This window comes from Chaetodon auriga, chromosome 8 (genome assembly GCF_051107435.1).
Source record: "Chaetodon auriga isolate fChaAug3 chromosome 8, fChaAug3.hap1, whole genome shotgun sequence".
Classification (NCBI taxonomy): domain Eukaryota; kingdom Metazoa; phylum Chordata; class Actinopteri; order Chaetodontiformes; family Chaetodontidae; genus Chaetodon; species Chaetodon auriga.
The window spans coordinates 7,220,001-7,236,929 of NC_135081.1; the positions used below are offsets into that span (position 1 = coordinate 7,220,001).

Here is a 16,929-nt window from a genome sequence, read left to right on the forward strand (position 1 = left end):
TGAGATGATTGTTTCTCACTTTATTTTCTATCAAAATATTTCCATAACACTGCACTTTAACAGCTTAATACTGCATCCCATGTCTCTACTTGCATGGAAAACCCATCACCCCACACACACACACTCACACACACACACAAACACTTCCAGTACCTTCCATATCTCCTCCTCGCTCAGGGAAGTGAGGCGGTCGCTCTTCAGCACCTCCCTGAGGAGGCGGTAGGGCAGCTGCAGGGCCTCGTCCTGCCTGCTCTGGCTCAGCTCAGACAGATGCTCCACCAGGAAGCCCACCACAGCCTCCTCTAAGGCGGGGAGGTGGAACAGGTCGGCCACGCGGTATAACTCCAGGTAGTTCACACTGCTCAGTTCCTGCAGGGTGAATGCATAAACATACAGATGAATGCACATACTCACCATCAGTTTTCGTTAAGAGGTTTAGTCAAAAGGCAACATATTTAAGATTCCATTTATTATCGTCATCAGTCCATCAGGATATGTCAAATTGACCAATTCTACATATGTTCTGTTCTTTTTTCAACTCATCTGGAGGAGTTGGACGTGCAAAATCAGCCCGATGCATACACACACACACAAGGTGCACATATGCAGTATGTATACATTAACCGTGAGCTGATTTCAATCCCATAGTTGAGTACCAACATTACAGATGCCTGATGTAGAGACAGACAGAAAGAAAGAGGGTAAATAACAAACAATGAAGGCTGACTAGCGGAATAAGACTGCCATCTTCTGGCTCTCCTTCAGCACATACTCTACAGTACAAACCTGCATCAGTTAGTACATCCCCCTCTAGTGCTGTTCAACCTGTAATAACATTATACCTTCATGGATCTGGTTTTTAAAGAACATATTTCACACCGAAATGCAGTACATTTCAATTTTACTACCACTGCTGTGTTACAGAAAAAAGTATGCAGTGTGTATCTTATTTTTAAAAATCCCTGAATCAGCATTTAAAACACATGTGATTGAAGATCATTGAATATTAGAATGTTGATTATACAAATACAACAGCAGCTATCAGACACACCAATCAAAAAATGTCAATATAATCATTTGAGACAAAGGACTCATAGCGCTACACACACTCATAGCGTCGATCAGTTGTTCAATATTCAATTAACTGAGTTCTGCACATCAGTATCCATCATATTGGAGTTGGATGATCCTGACTGGCGATACATCTGATTTTCAATCCATTGGTGTAGTGTGTAATGTCACTGATCAAGGCTTACCGTCCATTATGCACTCTAACCACATACCAAATAAAGCTGACGTGCTGTGAAAACCAGGATGTTGGCCGGTACAGAGATGAACAAAGAGAAAAATCAATGACTTATTTGCTGTTTTGTTTATGCTGAGGTGTGGGCTGGTCACTACAAATCGATAGAGATGAGGCTTTTGCAGCCACCAGATGGCACATTTGAGCTAACTTTACTATTGTGATGTAACTGCAAAGACTGAGACGGTAAAATACAGTCTAAAAAGATGATGTGTGCTGACAGCGAATTAAGACGCACAAGCTGAAGCAGTACATATAACTTGCACTGAAGAGTATGCATATGTATGTAACTGACTGAAGAAACACTGCATGTAACACTGTGCATCAGATACCCCAGAGTGACTCTGCTCTGCAACCACCTCAACCTGATTTGTCTTTCTGGACAGCAGCTTTTGGCAGCGCACCCAGAGGACTGTAGGCTGACTTCGCCTCTGTTCCAACAGATCCATATTGGTCTCAGTGATAAAATACATGAAACAGCCAGCGGGGTGGCCCAGATCTTGAAGAGACCTGGACTCATGCTGACAAGCATCCACCCCACTGAAGTGTCCTTGATCAACAGCCTGAATGTGTACCAGCTCTAACCTCCCTGTGGAGGAGCAAACACACTGCACCATTAAATGTAGACTGCAGTCGATTGGACATTGTTAAATTTTCATCATTACAGCACTTTTTTCAGTTACTTTTGACATCTAACTCTGCGGTGATGTCAGCTTGAAAGAACAGTTTTGACATTTTTGGGAGATGCACTTAAAACTGTATTTGCTTTCTTGCTGAGATTTAGATGGGAAGATCAATACCACTCTCTCATATCTGTATGCTGAATGTGAAACTAGAGCCCGGAGACAGTTATTTCTGTGTAACCACCTTCCCTAAAGCTCACTAAATCATGTTGTCTTTGTTTAATCTATACAAAAACAAGACTCCAATGAGCGACAGGAAATAAAATCCCCCTTAAAACCAACTTGTCATTCTTACAAATCAGATTGTGTTAAACCGGGACAGAGCCAGGCTAGCTGGTTTCCCCTGTTTCCAGTCTTTATGTTAAGCTCAGCTGTCTCCTAGCTTCACTCAGCATACAGATATGAGAGAGTGGTATTGATCTTCTAAATCCCAGCAAGAAAACAAATACAACTTTAAGTGCTTCTCACAAAAATGTCAAACTGTTCTTTCAAGCTAACGCTACTGCAATTGTGCTGCACGACTCTCAGAAATACAGTGAATAAGTGTATTTCCCAAACTGTTGAGGCATTTTACTATACTGTCACTGCATGGACTCAGACATGCACTTTTTCTTTTTTTTTTTTGCATTGCAAAGATTGCATTCTGTTTTTATTTATGTTTTCCAGAGCGTCCCAGGGCTGTATATGCAGAGGCACATGTGACAGAACTGTACTGCAGGGGGTCACATAACACTGTAATCACGCTGGGACAGGTGACAGCCTGAAGGTGGCTGCTCTTGCCTTTCACTAGTGTTTCACTCCATTACAGGTGACAGGATGAAGAGGCCATGTCAGTACTTGTACTCAGTACTTGTCATAAAAATTAAGCTGCCAGTGTGACAGTCTTGTACAGAACATCATTTTCCAAAGACAGCACAAATCATGCTGCTCTGCTGTTTGTCTAAAGAATACTTCCTGGTTTCTAGTGCAGTTGAGATTGGATTCTGACACTAATACAATAAACGTGTGAAATGAGTCACAACATAAAAGGTATTCCACTTGCAGTTAAGTGGCCCGTTTGTATATTTCCTTGATCTTTAGTGCAGACAGAATTAAATCACCCGACCGTTCCTGAGTGGAACACACCTCTCAAAACTCCATGATATTACAGGATTTCCATTAACCTCATTGGACCTCCAGCGTGAAGCGGTTATTTCTCAGATTCCTCTTATTATGTCTTCAGCGCACACACAAGAGGACAGTGGTGTGTGTGTGTGTGTGTGTGTGTGTGTGTGTGTGTGTGTGTGTACCTGGATGAGGTAGTGGGAGCAGAGGCTGAGGAGCTCCAGCAGCTGAAGGTGGCTGCCTGCGGACAGGACGTCCTGGATCACCGCCGGCTCCAGCAGGATCTGTCCAGAGGAGATGACCGAGGTCAGTGGAGTTCATTTGATTCTGTTCTACTTCAGTTTCAGTTTATCAGACTCAGTGACTTTATATCATTCTAGTAGGGCTGGACTTGCTTTGCTAGTCCAGAAACACAGAAGTCTGTCCCTGACTTACTGAGTGGGTGATGATGTTAGACCATTGGTTGGTCGATTGTTGGAGAAACAGTCCTCAACAACTACTGGATGGACTGTAGTAACTAATTACTTTGATGATGCCCCTAACTTTTCATCTAGTACGTGTTGTAAGGTCAGCACTTTCATTTGTGTATTAAAATTTTGGCAATGATTGGTTTGGTTTTTGGTGGATTTTAGTTTAGAGTCACTGAGAATTCAGTCTGTATTCCAGCTTATTTAAAAATGTTTTAGATGACGTAATAGAGACGAGGACAGTGAGTCTGTCAGACTGAACGGCATAACAAGTAACTCCTCCACCGACGTGTTCGAGTCATCATTACACGACCATCAACTGTAGTACACAACCCAGCAAAACAATGTATTCAGGCAATTATTCCAAGTGTTGGGAGTGATTAGTTTGATGTCACAATGTTATGTAATGAAATTACATAATGCATTTAATTGTAATTCATTACAGTGACTGACAAAAAATGTAATTAAATTACAGTTACTAATAATGCTGGTGATGACAAAGGGGTTACATCAGAATATATTCTTTTTGGTAAAAAGCTTCTATGTAGAATATAACATTCATTCTGCTGTGTTGCATCTCTTCACTGTGCAGGAAAGCCTTCTTTTAGCATCCAGACAACATGGGTCTGCAAAGCTGTTGGCACATATTTGAGTGAAACACCACCAAGAGCAGGACAGTGAGACAGGCTCCATTCATTGTGCTAAAATTCATTGTTTCTGATTAGTTCGTTTGGTTGAATTTGCACCTCGTCTCATCTGCTAATCATGTGCAGTCAGTGTTTACACGGCCTGGTTTAAGGACTTTTAGCTTTATTGCTAGGTTTAAAACAACTGTTACAAAACTAATCAAATGCAATAATTTAATGGCGTAATTAAAATAGTCACATTACTTATTATATAACAAGGTAACTAGTAATCTGGAAACTATTCCAATTCAAAAGCAATGTTTCTAACTCTGGTTATTGCAGGCCTGATTCTGCCAAAATGCCCCCCGTTGAGCTGAATGAAGAGCAGCTGAAAGCATCCTTCTGGTTCCTCCTTAACACCAACTCATATGCGCTCAACATAAAGCTCTGTAATATGTTCATATTTCCTGTACTTAATGAGAGCAAACTGCTCTTTATTGAGCCTATTCTCAGCACACTAACAGAACCACATGGAGTTAAATATTCTATTAGTCATTGGAGTAATTGCTCAATCAGACTAAACACGCACCGTGTTACCCATCACACGGTGGACTCACCTACTCCATGTGAAATGTGGCATTGTTTGAAAGGGCAGGAACAAACCTTTGATGATCCATTCAGCAGCACTGCCCTACATAGCCACAGAGGCGTGACTGCATCAGTCGTGAAAGTGAGAAAAAATGACTTCATCATTTGTCTCCCTCGCCTCTCACTAATGTTGATACAGAAGTGGGCTGAATATTGTTAAGCAGCACTCATGGGTATCATCTCTGCTACAGCCTACTCATTATTTAGGATTTTGGAACGCAGAAAAAGCAGCAGTTTTTCATCTGGATAGAACAAATCTGAGCAGAAATGTACTGCTTTGTCCCAGTGCACATTTCTCCACTTACTGTAATCGACAGACATCAGCCTCTGTGCTTAATTACATGCTATGCCGCATACACACATTATTTGGCCACTTCAGCATTCATAGAAACAGTTCATTGGAAACCATCAAGCAATTTGTTTCTGAAAAATATTTTTCCTAAAGCCACTTACCAAAAAACCCAACAACCTTTTCTGATACAGAGTTTTTTTTCTCTGCAATTAGCAGCATCTGCACATTGATCACAGTATGGTTTCCTGCCATGCATGGGCAGTGGTCCAGTCAAACACCAGTTCAATCTATGGGCTTTGATAAGCTTAGCATATTAGAAAGCAGTAATACACTAAGTGGTTCTTTGCTTCCAGTATTGGAATCTGTATACACTGAGCCTCAGTAACAATAGAAAGGCTGCAATCTTTGCTCACCAATCAGATAGAGTGTCTCTTAAATTAAGTCGAACACTAAACTCGGGGAGAACGCCTGTTTTAAACATTACCACTTCTTTCATTAGATGAATATAAGCCGAGGTAAACAGGTGATCAGCAACAGGCTTCTGGAACTGTAAGTGAATGGTCTTCATACCTGGCTCTCCTCTCTGCTCCAGAGGCCCACTACAGTTAAAGCACTTCAACCTCACACGGCACAAGTCAGTTTTATAACACAGTGGCAGGCTCAGTGTGGGAGTGTGCTGAGCTCTTGTGTAAACCGACATTTATTGCACTTGTTACTTGCGAGCCTTCACCTGGAGGAGAAGACAACATGAAAGGAGACGCTCGTGTGTCAGAATATAGAAGTCTTCTACCCATGATCTGACCCCACGTAGGGTCACTTCACTTCACTCTTTCAGCTCAGAAAAATACATTTATAGTCTGAAGGATGACGTGTCCTTGGGTAATAAACCTGTGGGAACGCTGCAGGGTATTTCAGGGCTTTAATTGATGGAGAGGTCCACAGTATTCACAGTACAGGTCTCACTGAAGTTACTAACTGACTTCCGGTCTGAGAACATCCAGTGGCAGCATGTCCTCCCCTCACACTGCTGGCCTATGACATGTGGCTGAAGGATTTTTAGTAGGTCATTATTTACGGTGTGGGGATAAGCATATTGCCCTCATCTCATCTGCTATCATCTCCTCTAGGCAGACAGGAGCTGAGCCAACCAAAGCAGGGCGGCTTGCAAGCCTGCTGTTGACCTACTTACACTGCCCAACCACTCAGTCTTTGCTCATTTCCACTGTGGAAATAAAATTAGGAGTAATTACAAAGTTCCTGGCCTCTCAGTGTGCTGCATAAGCCGCTGGGCTGCTTATTGGACCGAGCATCGCCGACACTAACAAGGTCAAGAAGGGTTATTAGAAATAATCACACACTTATTCTTTGCCGACGGGATGAGAAGGCAACAGCAGTGACTTCGCTCTCATGACTGTCTCGCTGCTTCAGTATGGAAATATAGTACTGTGCTCTTTACTTCTGCTTTCTTGAATTCTCTTATTTGGAAACCCGGAATAATGTTCAGCAGTGTGGCTACAGAGGACAGAGCAGTGGGCAGTTTATGGTCAAATCTGATACAGCACCTGCACAGTCCTGGATAACACTGTGTCCAAAGGCATGCTGCAGCTTCAGCTGCTGAGATTAAAGTGGTAATCTGCAAATGCCCCGTTTTGATTTATTTTGGTGACATATTTGGCGATGGTGAAAAGTAGCTACTGCACATAAGAACAACTCTCAAGTACTCACGTGAGTATTTCCTTTCTTTTTTTTCTTTTTTTTTTTTGCTCATTTAGACTTTTATTCAGCTGCATTTTAGAGGCAAATGATGCACTTTGTAGTTACTCGTTACTTGCAGATAGAGCTTTTACATGTGTAACATTGTTGTAAATTAAACTACCTGATGATAATATATAACAACATTCAAACTGAACTGCATCCATACTAACTGAATAATAGAATATGTACAGCATCATAATAAAACAGTGTGAAAGGGGCTATTTTGCAGAATGTGTAGTTTTAATGTAGGCATGTTATTAGCAGTTTGTTTTCAGTTAGCGTGTTGTTAAGTGATGGTCTTAGTTGATGATGATGCAGACTAACCTGCATGCTTTGTTGTTAGCCACGTGAAGGTTCACGGGTGAAGGAAAGCCTGTAACACGTGCTTGGTGAGGTTGGCCATGTCGCCATTATTTGATGATAAGGGCACTTTTATTGGTGACTGATAATACTTTGGTGCTCTCATTTATGTGAAAGATTAAATGCATGACCTTGAGTTAAGTGTTTTTGCTTTGTTTTGATGTCTTCTCCCCAGATTTCCTGTCAATGGCTGTCAGTTTCTGTAGGCAATGCTCTTTTCTATACTCTCTGGGTCACACTCACCTGTCCAGTGTAGGCAAAGTCCAAAGCGTGCTTCAATCCAACGCTGGTCACTCCTTGCAGAGTCACTTCGTCTGCTTCACTCTCCACCATGCACAAGCTGAACATAGCCTGATGACAGGAAGCCAGAGCATGAAAGTTAGCTAAGGCAACACGAGAACAAGAGAAAAACAGATGTAAAAAATGTTAAGTAATCACAGACCGATGGTAAAATCAATCCAGCTTCCTTCTTCCACTCCTTCAATGTTGATTCTGAAGGCTGATAATATTGTATCTGTTGTTCCAATATTAACAGACAGACTGAGATTTTTTTTCTGTATGTGTACATGCTGAAAAAAACGCATTACAGTCAATCAAAACCTGCAATACGCAACATCCTGGAGCCTTTCTGTATTGATTTACCTGCCTTGGCCTGGGAGGTCAGCAGCAATAAATAGCACAATCAGTACTTTCTGTGCTACAGACTACATCTGTCTTTCTCTCCTTCTGTCATGCACACACACATACACAGTCACACATAATGCACGCCACTCTCCGTGTGAAATCAAAGCAGTGGACGCAGCGTCTGCAGTCTGGCCCTGCTGTGCTTGCGTCCAGCTTGCTGCTTGCTAATCAAAGCTATTGACCGGTGTCACACCATGAGAGGGTGACAGAGCCATTGATCAGAGCCGACCAGCAGAGAGCGGCAGTATGGAAGGGAAGAGTGAGAGGAGGGTGACGGGTCAAATGTAGCCACGATGGAGATCAGCTCGACTACCTGTCTTTTCAGTTATGCAGGACAGCAAGGTTATGAAGCTTTTAAGCTTATACTTTGGATTTTTCTTCTGGATTGTTATGGGACGAGCAGAAACCATAAATTGCTTTTGAAAAGCAATTCCAGCTCTCATAGACAGCAACTTTTCCTCACATTTTCCTTGCCGAAGGCCAGTGTTCAGCTAACATGCAATACCACATATCTCTTAAATCATGGTTTGTAGCACAGTCACTCTGCACTATCTCTCCAGACTAGCGTATAACAGAATCATGAGCTTTGAAGCCCCTCCGGCTGGCCAGTAAGCATGGCATCTCTTTCTGTCACAAAAACGACATCCGTTTCTCCCAAAACTCATCCGATTCTGCCTGATTCATAGCACGCATGAACTTTAACCAGGCGCAAGCGGCCCTCTCCTCTGGCGAACGGCCCTTCTGTATTATGACGATGATGTATGGGACAGGGTTGACTTGAGGCCACGCTCAGTTTTAACCAAGGCCCGCACATCTCTCCTCAGAGCTCAGCCTTGTTGATTCACCACTGCGCTAATTAAAAATCCACTGGTCCACTGAGCACAGGAAGGCCTGTGGCTAAACCTGGGGTGTGAGGGTGGCTAGGCTGTGGTCAGTGTGTGCGTGAGTGCAAAACTCAGAAAGTTGAACAGAGACACAGGCGGAGCGTAACAAAGAAACTGCCTATGCGTTGCATGTTTACATCCGTGTTTGTGCACGTTTGCCGTGTGAGTGGAGAGGAGGAGGGAGGGCACCCTGAGAGTGTTCGCAGAGCTGTTCCCCTCTGGCACAAATGCTCCTGACCTTGGTGGAGGAGCTGAGGGCGAGCTGGTGGTGACGGATGGCTCCTCTGACTTGGGATATAGATCCAGCACAAAGACACATTGAACCACAGACTCCCGCTCACTGCAGTCCTTTCACATGATGCTGCAGTGAGGGTGCAGCACTGCAGTTAGCCTGGCCTGCCAGCAGAATTTCTATGTGTCTGCTTGTTGTGATCATAGCAGAAAGCACTTATCCCTTCCATCACACACCCAGTGAGATACTACTGTGAGGTGATTTTTATGTGAGCCAAATATCAGCCCCTCTCTGAGGGTCTATGGTTATATTCACAGGCAGATACATCAGACAGATATCATAAGCGGTCACAGAGAAGAACTCTTGCGATGCTCAAGGCTCAGCTGCTACTTTAAAGACCAGTGCGGATATGTGATCAGGGCTCAGGGTGCATTACAGACTTTTCCTTTTGGAAAGGTAGAAGAACTCATGAAACCGTAATCTGGACCATGAAACACAAAACCTTGAGTAAATTATTCTGATATGTTTGTGTGTTGCCTTCATTCACCTTCCTCACATATTGCTACACTTATTCAGGCTAAAATGTTGTTATCAGGCTGAAATGATGACATTGTCTTCAGTAACAATGCTCTCTTATTTAAACACAAGGAACACAAAAAATGAAAGCTTGATCATATGATTGGCTGACTGCTGGTCATATGATTTCCCTTTTCACATTTGTGTCACTCTTAGTGGTATTATTGCGTTTTATGTCGTGCTCCACAATGTTTCTACAGTTTCCACACATCCACAGTTATTATGGGTCAATTAAGTGAGACCTTGAGAGATGTGTGCACAATTAGTGTGTTCACTTATTGTAAAGCTGACTGGAAGCCCGCTGCTAGTGAACTTTATGTTTTCTTAATCTCTGTACCTTGGATCTTCATAATATAATTTCTTGCCAGCCACAATATCCAATATCTTGTCTCTCAAATGTTCTAGTTCTAAAATGAAACTCAAAACATCTTTAAAATTAGATTAACTGTATGGGCAATTTTCACTAAAGGGGCATAATCTAAGGAAATGCACTTAGATAAGTAAAGATTACTGTACTTATGCAAGCACATCTTACACATTTTATCATTCAAATAGAAATGGCCAACGTTGATCTGATAACTGATAACTTCTTGTTTTAAAACCATAATTACATCAACATTTGTCATCATCCCTCTCAGATAAGGAACCGGCTGTGTCTGAAAATGAGGTCCTGTGTGGGGCTCACTCTTAAAGGCCTGCTCATGATCAAGCTGACTGTGGAAAAGCCTGCACCGTTCTACATTTAAGCTTAAGGATCTGTTGCTATGACAACAGTTGCTTCTATATTACAACATATAGATATAATGGGCAAGCCCATACAGATGTTTGTATGCATGGTCTAATCCTTCAACAAGTTGTTGTTGCTCACCAAGCTTCTACCTGTAAATACCTGGAAGGACACAGGAACATTCACTCAAACCATTTATTTGCACTCCTTTCACACAGTGTCTCAACTTTTGTGGAATTAGGGTTTTATCACTGCCCCCATAAAGAGGTTAAAGCAGCAGAGTTGTGTGCAGTGCACGCCGTGCATGCAGCGTGACATGTTTCTTTGAGACAAAGCTAGCTTTTGATATGAGCTCTGTCCTGGCTGCAGGGCTAGCAGACGCTATTTCTCTCTATGACAAAGAAAGCAAGCAGAGATTCAGCGTGTGTGCCTGCGTGTGTGTGTGTGCGTGTGTGTGGGCGCTCTCGCTGGGGGTGGTGTGTGATGCTGGTGTGACTGATTTCAGACGTCTTAGTAATGTGACGGCATTGGAAGAAGTAGCTGACACATTCAGGACAAGTCTCAGGTAAACAACTCACGCTTGGTCAGGTATTTCATTACGATCTCTCACGTCCGCTGGGCTCGATAACGTGTTATAATCACTGCTACATGTGAGTCTGAGTGTGAAAGAGAGAGGCACAGAGAGAGGGAGAGGAGCCACACAGTCACTTCTCACGACACAAGGCACCTTCATCTCCTCACTAAATGAACTAAATGAAACCCAGCAGTGGAGTCAGATGACAAACTGGAGATAATGTTGTTAAGCCCCCACACAAGAGCAGGGCAGCAGAGTGAATTTTCTTGTTCGCTGTAACAGGCTGATCTAATAACCCGAGTGCTGGAACAACAGTGTTGCTCGGCTCAGCTGGGACTTGAAAGAGCGGCATTTAAAAACGGAGCCGGAGAACAAAAAGAGAACAAAAGTGAAGAGGACGAACAAAAGGAGGAGAGGAGTGTGACTCGCCCACCCTCAACTCTCTGCAGAAAGAAGTAAAAATAAGCTACATACACACACACACACACACACGCACGCTCACACACAGGAGGAGTAATCCCTGGGCAACTTGGACATATTTAATCTGCCTCTCATTTTCAAGAGGGATTAATTTCTTCCTCCTAATCTGCTCAGTGTCCGTAAATCAAATCTCATCGGTGCACTTTTCCCTGTGAGGCCCTGTCTCCTGTCTGGCTGTCTGACAGCGTGAGTCTACCTGCAGCTACCTCTGTGTCTTAACTCGGATCAGACAGAAGCCTCGGCGAGAGACCACGCGAATTCAAACATTAAGGCTCAATCCAGGTGGGATGGGAAAGGATGATCTGCTGTAGAATTTTTAACCTAGACTGAAGCAATTTGTACCATCTGTACATGCAAACCTGAGCAGTTTCATTCTAAAAAAAAAACACTTCACATTTTATTTTTAAATTTGAGTTTGTCCAAGACTTTTATTTTTCTTGGCAGCATGTAAAGGCCCCGAAACAGCATGTAGACCATTGTGGGACACTAAAACCCTCCTTTAATAATCTGTGCTAATGAAGTGAGCAGAGTAAGACAGGTTTTGTGGTGGTTTTACCAACTAAAGATGGTTACATAACACGCTCCTGTCACCTCCATCACATCAGCAGCGGGATCCACTGCCTGACTGAGCTTGTGCAAATCCTTTACATCAGCCTAACCATTGTACATACAAAACAAAGGAGGTGCGCGTTTAATCCCAAACTCATATCATCTTCCTGTTCAGCTACATATGCTCGTTTGTCAAATATAGGTACATTTTACAGTGTAGGGTCCAGGACTCACCCTGAAGTAATCGCTGCACGCTGCCAGGACGGCTTTGTGCGCGTGGAACTTCTGCTCGCCGGCGACCAGGGTGACGTCACACAGCAAGCCATCCTTCCTCTGCTGGTTGAGGGCAGAGAGGACCGAGTCCTGGTGGGACTTTGACTGACAGAGCCTCTGTCCTGTCAGCATCTCCCTATTGCTGCGCACACACACACACACATACACACACACACACACACACACGCACGCACACACACACGCACGCACGCACACACACACACACACACACAAATAGAGAAGATATGTGGTTAAGCTGGAGTTCGACTTGCAGGTGAGACAAAGCTCTAGTTATATCAACTACTAGTTGTACTACTACTGGCACGATTGCTATCACTACTTCTACTTTGGTTATATGGTTCGACTGTACTGTGACTACTGCAACTACAGCTACTACATCCCTACTGAGGAGAGGCTGCCTAAATGAAAACAAACAGACTAATTTTGCTAATTAGAAATGAAATGAATCCTTTAACTTACGTTTAATGCATGATATTACATGGTAACAACAGCATTATTAGCACTGTCTTTGTGAGCATGTTGCCATGCTAGAGTTAGCATTTAGCTCAAAGCTCCACTGGGCCGAAGTCCAACAGAGCTGTTAGCTGTGGACTCTTTCAGTCTTTCAGTCATAGTCCTCAATTCATTGTACCTCTAATATTTTTATGACAATGCAGTCTTTTGGAAAATGACACCAGTGACCAAAAAGGCAAGAAAGTAATCTATAGATACATATATATGTTCACATTTATGCTGTCATAGCAATAGCAGTGTTTGAAAGTTGTACATGGTGTGAGCGTCTCATGGAGAGAAAGGCAAGTGGTAAAAGGTTAATGTCTGAATTTGGATTTGAATTTGAAAAGAATAACTAAAATAAATGTCAAAATTTTCATTTTCTTTTCTTCAAATTTGAAAAGAAATAATGAAATTAAATTAAATGCAGCGTAAGCAAGTGACACTTTATTACTCACACAAAATTCTTTGCCATGAATGACATTTCCATTATGTCCCCACACTTACACAGAACACTTTCTGCCCATCAGTACGCTCACAGTCCTCAAGTGAGATCGTTTTTTTTTTATGGTGGATGTGACAAATACACTGACTACAGAACATGTCTGAAAGATTGTGGCTGACTGACTGACTGATGGGCTGTTGTGGACCTATGTAGCACCAAATATACCCTGTTTTCCAACCCATCCTCAGCCCCTCCGCTTGTACCCATCCATCAGCAGCACGCCACCCTGTCCATCCAAATCCATCTCTGTCCACTTGCAGTTGCAGCAGTCACTCTAAATGCTGCTGTCTGCCAGGAGGCTTGCTCTGTCACCTTCATGGTGACGGGGTGTAAGACAGGGGAAATAATGGGTGTGTGTGGGTGGGTGCGTGTGTGCTACAGGCCAGAGGTAGGATGACTGATGAGTCAGGCTGTTTATTTGGTCGTTGGACTCTGCCAGAGGGAAAAGCCAGGGGAGAAAGGGACAAAATTGCCATGCTAGATGAATGAAGAGGGAAATTACATGATTTTACAACTCAGAGAGGGAGAAATGGTGTGTGGGCTTTGAGAAGGGATGGGAGCATTGGATGTCCTTGATGATAATGAATATATGAAAAGGAAAGATAAAAATATCATTGTATAACTTCCATCAGGTTGAAGGTGTAGACTATGATGATTGTGCACATTTAAAGGGCTATTCCAGTGATTTAGTATAGCACTTGCTTATAGCACTTCAGCACTGAATGATTCACAAGAGGTAGATTTTGCCAAAACTGAAGCAGAGTGAGACAGTTTTCCCTTTAATGCAAGCAACAGCAACTTCACACTTCACGCCCCGAGGCTTGCAGTTAAAACACTGTGGTCTCTAAGCTCAAACAAAGATGACAGAGCCACAGAAAACGTACAGTAACGCAACTGTTTTCACAGACTGAATAGGACTCATGACCAGAAAACTGACCTTGATCTATAAAACTGAGAGTTTTCCTTTAAAGCCACAATGCGATTATAGCATTTTTCAGCAGCATTGCTGTCTGTTGCAATGTCTTTTGGACACTACCACTGGGAAGCACCAAAGTCTGAAATGTTTAAAATCCTGCACATGGTGGCTTTAAAAAAATCTAGTTTAAAACGGAGAGTGTGGGCAAACCAGTTCTAAATAAGTCTGACAATGTTCTATATTGTTATCAACAAATCCCATGAAAAGACCAAAACCAGAGCAGACCCTATGAACAAGTGCTGGCTCTGTTGCCAAAGTCTGATATATTTTAATCCTCTGTGCCATAGAGCTCTGCGGTTTTCACACATCTATCAAACACTCATAAATAAGCCACCATGATGAACACAGGCACCATCCTGCTGCTGTTAATACTCACTTGTGCACCATTCACAACCAAAAATGGTCTCCAACAAATACACAATTTACTTCTATTTATGACCCGTTTTGAAAGATTTACATCAGTATAAAGCACCCTCAGTAGAAATGAATGGGCTTGAGGTTGAGCCCTAGAGACAAGCTTTACTGACAGTATTGAGAAAAGGTCGTTGGTCCTTTCATAGGATTTGCTGACAGTGACAAATATATAGAGTATACAGCTTTCTACTCTAAATGGGATTACCCTTGTCAATCTCCACTACATCCAAAGAAAAGATGCATAAAAAACAGAAAGCCAGTGTATCATGCAACACTTTTATTATATATATGTACAGTATGTATGGACGGACCAGGCCACTTACCTGAGGCTGGGTTCAGAAGGCATGCCCCTGGACAAAGATAGAGGAGATGGCGGTGGAATTGGAGGGGTGGTGCTATGTGGCTCCGGAGGACTGTAGTCTCCTCACCGGGAACATACATCAGCCTGATAGGACAGAGCAGGACGTCAGCTTTACTCAGTCCATCCACTCGACCCAGCCGCACTGTGACAACCTCCTGCACGACGTGTGAAGGGATGCAGCCACGCGTCAAGCCTAATGCTGACTTCTCCCATCTCTCAGCTACACTGGCCTTGACTCTCACAATCCTTACAGCTGTTCCTTGGAGGCCTTTTCATGTATAACGCAGAGGCTGCAACAGCCACCGCCAGCTAGACTTCAAGAAGGAAATAAACAAGATCAGCACTTCTCAAAACAAGCTGGGAGTCTAAATTACACCAAGTCCCTCTGGTGTAGCTACAACCTTGACATAATGCGCTACACACCTGAATCTGATATCCCTCCTTGTCTCCTGTTAGATACAGCAGCACCAGAGTGAAACAGAGGTCAGCACAGATGCACCGTGAAATCCAAGCTGCTCTGATTGCGATGTATTCACCATACAATTAGTCACCCCAGGTTCTCTCACGTGGCTGTTCTATAGAAGCAAGCCTGTATGTATGTGGTTCACCTTAAGTGTAGGCAGGCTGAGTGTAGCTGCTGGCTGCTCTTGAGTGGAGTCCCCAGCGAGATCTAGTTATCGATCTGTGTATGAGTGACCTTCACACACATGGCCACAGGCAATTGACTGATGAGGGAGAGAAGGAGCTTATCCTGTGCTCCTCCATCCAACCCGCAAACAGGCCAATACATGCTGCGCACATTTCATAGCTTTATCTACATAAGCTCTTAATGGTGGGATTTTTAGCAAAGAGAAAGAAAATCAAGCAAATGTACTTGGAAACCATGTGGTGTAAATTACATCAGCACAGCAAATCTATATTCTCTTCCTCATCTCTTAGTCTATTTATCTCCATAAATGTCCTCAATAGGCTACAGGTATGAAGTTTTTGCAGATGACATTAAATTCAGCAGCAGAGTCCATACCCTCTAACTGAGACATAATGAGTTGCCATCATTCTGGCCTCAGAAAAGATTAAACATATCCGGAAGGTGGATATATTTAGGATCCGATAATCACAACAAGTAGGCCATTGTTCCCTGCAAAACACTGTTAATCTCCTGACTGAAAACAACCACAGTGGTAAATGTCGTCTTTTACGCACAAGAGGCAATTAGGGGTTACCGGCGAACAGCGCGCAACTGGATTGGATTTGGAGAGGGGCAGGAAGGTTTTGGGTTGCCAGATAAGCAGACACCATTAGTGCATCAACTGTCACTTTCCAAAAGCTCCCAGCTGTCAAAAGGTCTCCTAGCAACAGGCCAGCGCCTCGGTCCACAAACTACAGGGACGAAGGACAGGCTCCTCCGTGGGAGCGCAACAACCCTGTTGCAACCCTCTCAGGGCGCACTCAGACAATCCACGCCATAATTTGACGTTGAGAGCACCTTACAGTTTACAGAATTCACCGCACTCAGTTCCATCTTTTCTTAATGTACCACAAGCTTACGCACCTCATATGAATGTGTGGTGATTGAGTCCCGTCCCCTCCGGCGCCGCCGCCGTGTCAACTCTCATTTGATGTCCGAGGTTGGAGTCTTCTACATCGGCGGCGAGAGGACAGAGGAGCGCAGTGGCGAGCAGATGCGCTCAGCTATCAGGAACACTATGCTGGTTACACTGTAGCACCTAAATTGTTACATTATAACCCCGCCTCTCCACGGCGGTCACATGAATGTGGACACAGAGGGGATGCAGCGCCTCCAGGTGGATAATTGGGACATGGCAATTTATGAGACTGCCTGTATGTTTACTACACACAGTATGGCAGAGGCCCGTTGCAACACCAGGGGTCCTCGTAGGATCTCCATGGGGTGAACAGAAATATGATGATTAATGTTCCTG

General features: G+C 43.4%; 1 protein-coding gene across 1 annotated transcript in view; it reads right to left on the reverse strand.

The window, feature by feature from the left end:
- Positions 1-16,723, reverse strand: part of klhl32 (kelch-like family member 32) — a 26,884-nt gene extending 10,161 nt beyond the window's left edge. Inside the window, exons 1-6 of the mRNA XM_076736544.1 lie at positions 16,539-16,723; positions 14,949-15,070; positions 12,179-12,359; positions 7,482-7,589; positions 3,276-3,374; positions 154-369 (exon numbers count right to left, since the gene is read on the reverse strand). Coding sequence (XP_076592659.1) covers positions 154-369; positions 3,276-3,374; positions 7,482-7,589; positions 12,179-12,359; positions 14,949-14,971 — 627 coding nt within the window. The 5' untranslated portion in view covers positions 14,972-15,070; positions 16,539-16,723. The remainder of the gene's footprint in view (positions 1-153; positions 370-3,275; positions 3,375-7,481; positions 7,590-12,178; positions 12,360-14,948; positions 15,071-16,538) is intronic.
- Positions 16,724-16,929: the final 206 nt, after the last annotated feature.